The 1,166-nt window shown below is 61.8% G+C and overlaps 1 protein-coding gene across 1 annotated transcript in view; it reads right to left on the bottom strand.

The window, feature by feature from the left end:
* The window catches only part of CD72 (CD72 molecule), a 2,954-nt gene extending 2,103 nt beyond the window's left edge, over window positions 1-851 (bottom strand). The window contains exons 1-2 of the mRNA XM_023744044.1: window positions 385-851; window positions 25-263 (exon numbers count right to left, since the gene is read on the bottom strand). Coding sequence (XP_023599812.1) covers window positions 25-263; window positions 385-466 — 321 coding nt within the window. The 5' untranslated portion in view covers window positions 467-851. The remainder of the gene's footprint in view (window positions 1-24; window positions 264-384) is intronic.
* Window positions 852-1,166: the final 315 nt, after the last annotated feature.

Below are 1,166 nucleotides of genomic sequence, written 5' to 3'. Positions count from 1 at the left end.
CCCTCTCCCCCTGCTGCCATTTACCCAGGGCTCCTTCTTCTCTTTGCTAGGAGCCCCCCTCCTTTCCCAGGGATATTGTCCTCCCAAGACGGCTCTGGACTCCCCAGCTCTAGACACAGCGCCCCACAAACACCCATCCCCTGGGCTCTCCATACCGGCCTTGTTCCCTAGCCCAGAAGAAGCCAAGTTTGAGGCTCCCCCTGAGAGTGTGGGCACTTGCACGTTCTCATAGGTGAGCTCCCCGTCGTCGTCAGCCTCTGGGTCTGTAGAAGAGAGAAAAGGGGCCGAGGTGGGAGCTGGGAATGGGGGCTGAGGGGTGGGCGGGGTGGGGTCAGGAAAGAGGTTGGGGATGCAGGATCCAGGAGACCCCTCCTCTGCCCTTACCCTGCCCTGGCTGGCTGGAGACCCTCTTCTTCAGGGGAGCCTTCACGAACCGCAGGTCTGCGTAGGTGACAGACTCGGCCATGGTCCTGGCACCTCTGGGCCCGGCTCCCCTTCTCCCCCTCCTCTTGCCGCTCTCCCCTCTGTCCCTTCACACTCTGAGGCTCTGTGGTCCCTCCGTGACTGTACGGCTTAGTGCGTTGCCCTGTGACTTCTAGTCACAAAAGAGGAAGATGTGAGCAAGTCTCAGACAGATGGGTTCAGTGAAGCAGATGGCATCCTGAGCCCTGGCCAGAGGGGCAGGGGAGGGGAAACTAAGGCCCAGAGCATGGGCTGGGCTGGGGGGTCACAGGACCACTCTCGGGCCGCCCCTGCGCCTCTCTCTGTCCCACCTTCATGTAGCCCAGATGGCTTGGGCAGTGCGGGCTCCCAGTGCCTCCTCTGATCCTCTCCCGGATGTGGCCATGCCTCCCTCCTGGCTGCCGTGGCCAGAGGCTTCCTCTGTGTAGTCAGAGCTCTTTTGTGCCCAACAGACCCGGAGGCTCTCCCCAGTCCTTGCTCCAGGGTGGGGCTTCATCCTCCCCATCAAATTGGGGGGCAGGTGTAGTGCGGAGCCCTAGCTCATCATCCTGGGGTTCCCGGTAGGTGTCCGTTCCCGGAAAGGAGTCTCTGACTTTTTGGACTCATCTCTCCCCGTCAGTTTGGGGACTTCCAGGGTGGACCCAGCTCCCCTCCTGCTGTCGGTCCACAGAGCACATGGCGTCTCACTCCAAAACCCTTCCCGT

The sequence above is a fragment of the Myotis lucifugus genome, unplaced genomic scaffold, assembly GCF_000147115.1.
Source record: "Myotis lucifugus unplaced genomic scaffold, Myoluc2.0 scaffold_424, whole genome shotgun sequence".
NCBI lineage: Eukaryota > Metazoa > Chordata > Mammalia > Chiroptera > Vespertilionidae > Myotis > Myotis lucifugus.
The sequence above is the reverse complement of the archived record's forward strand: the minus strand, read 5'-3'. Positions and strand labels throughout refer to the sequence as shown.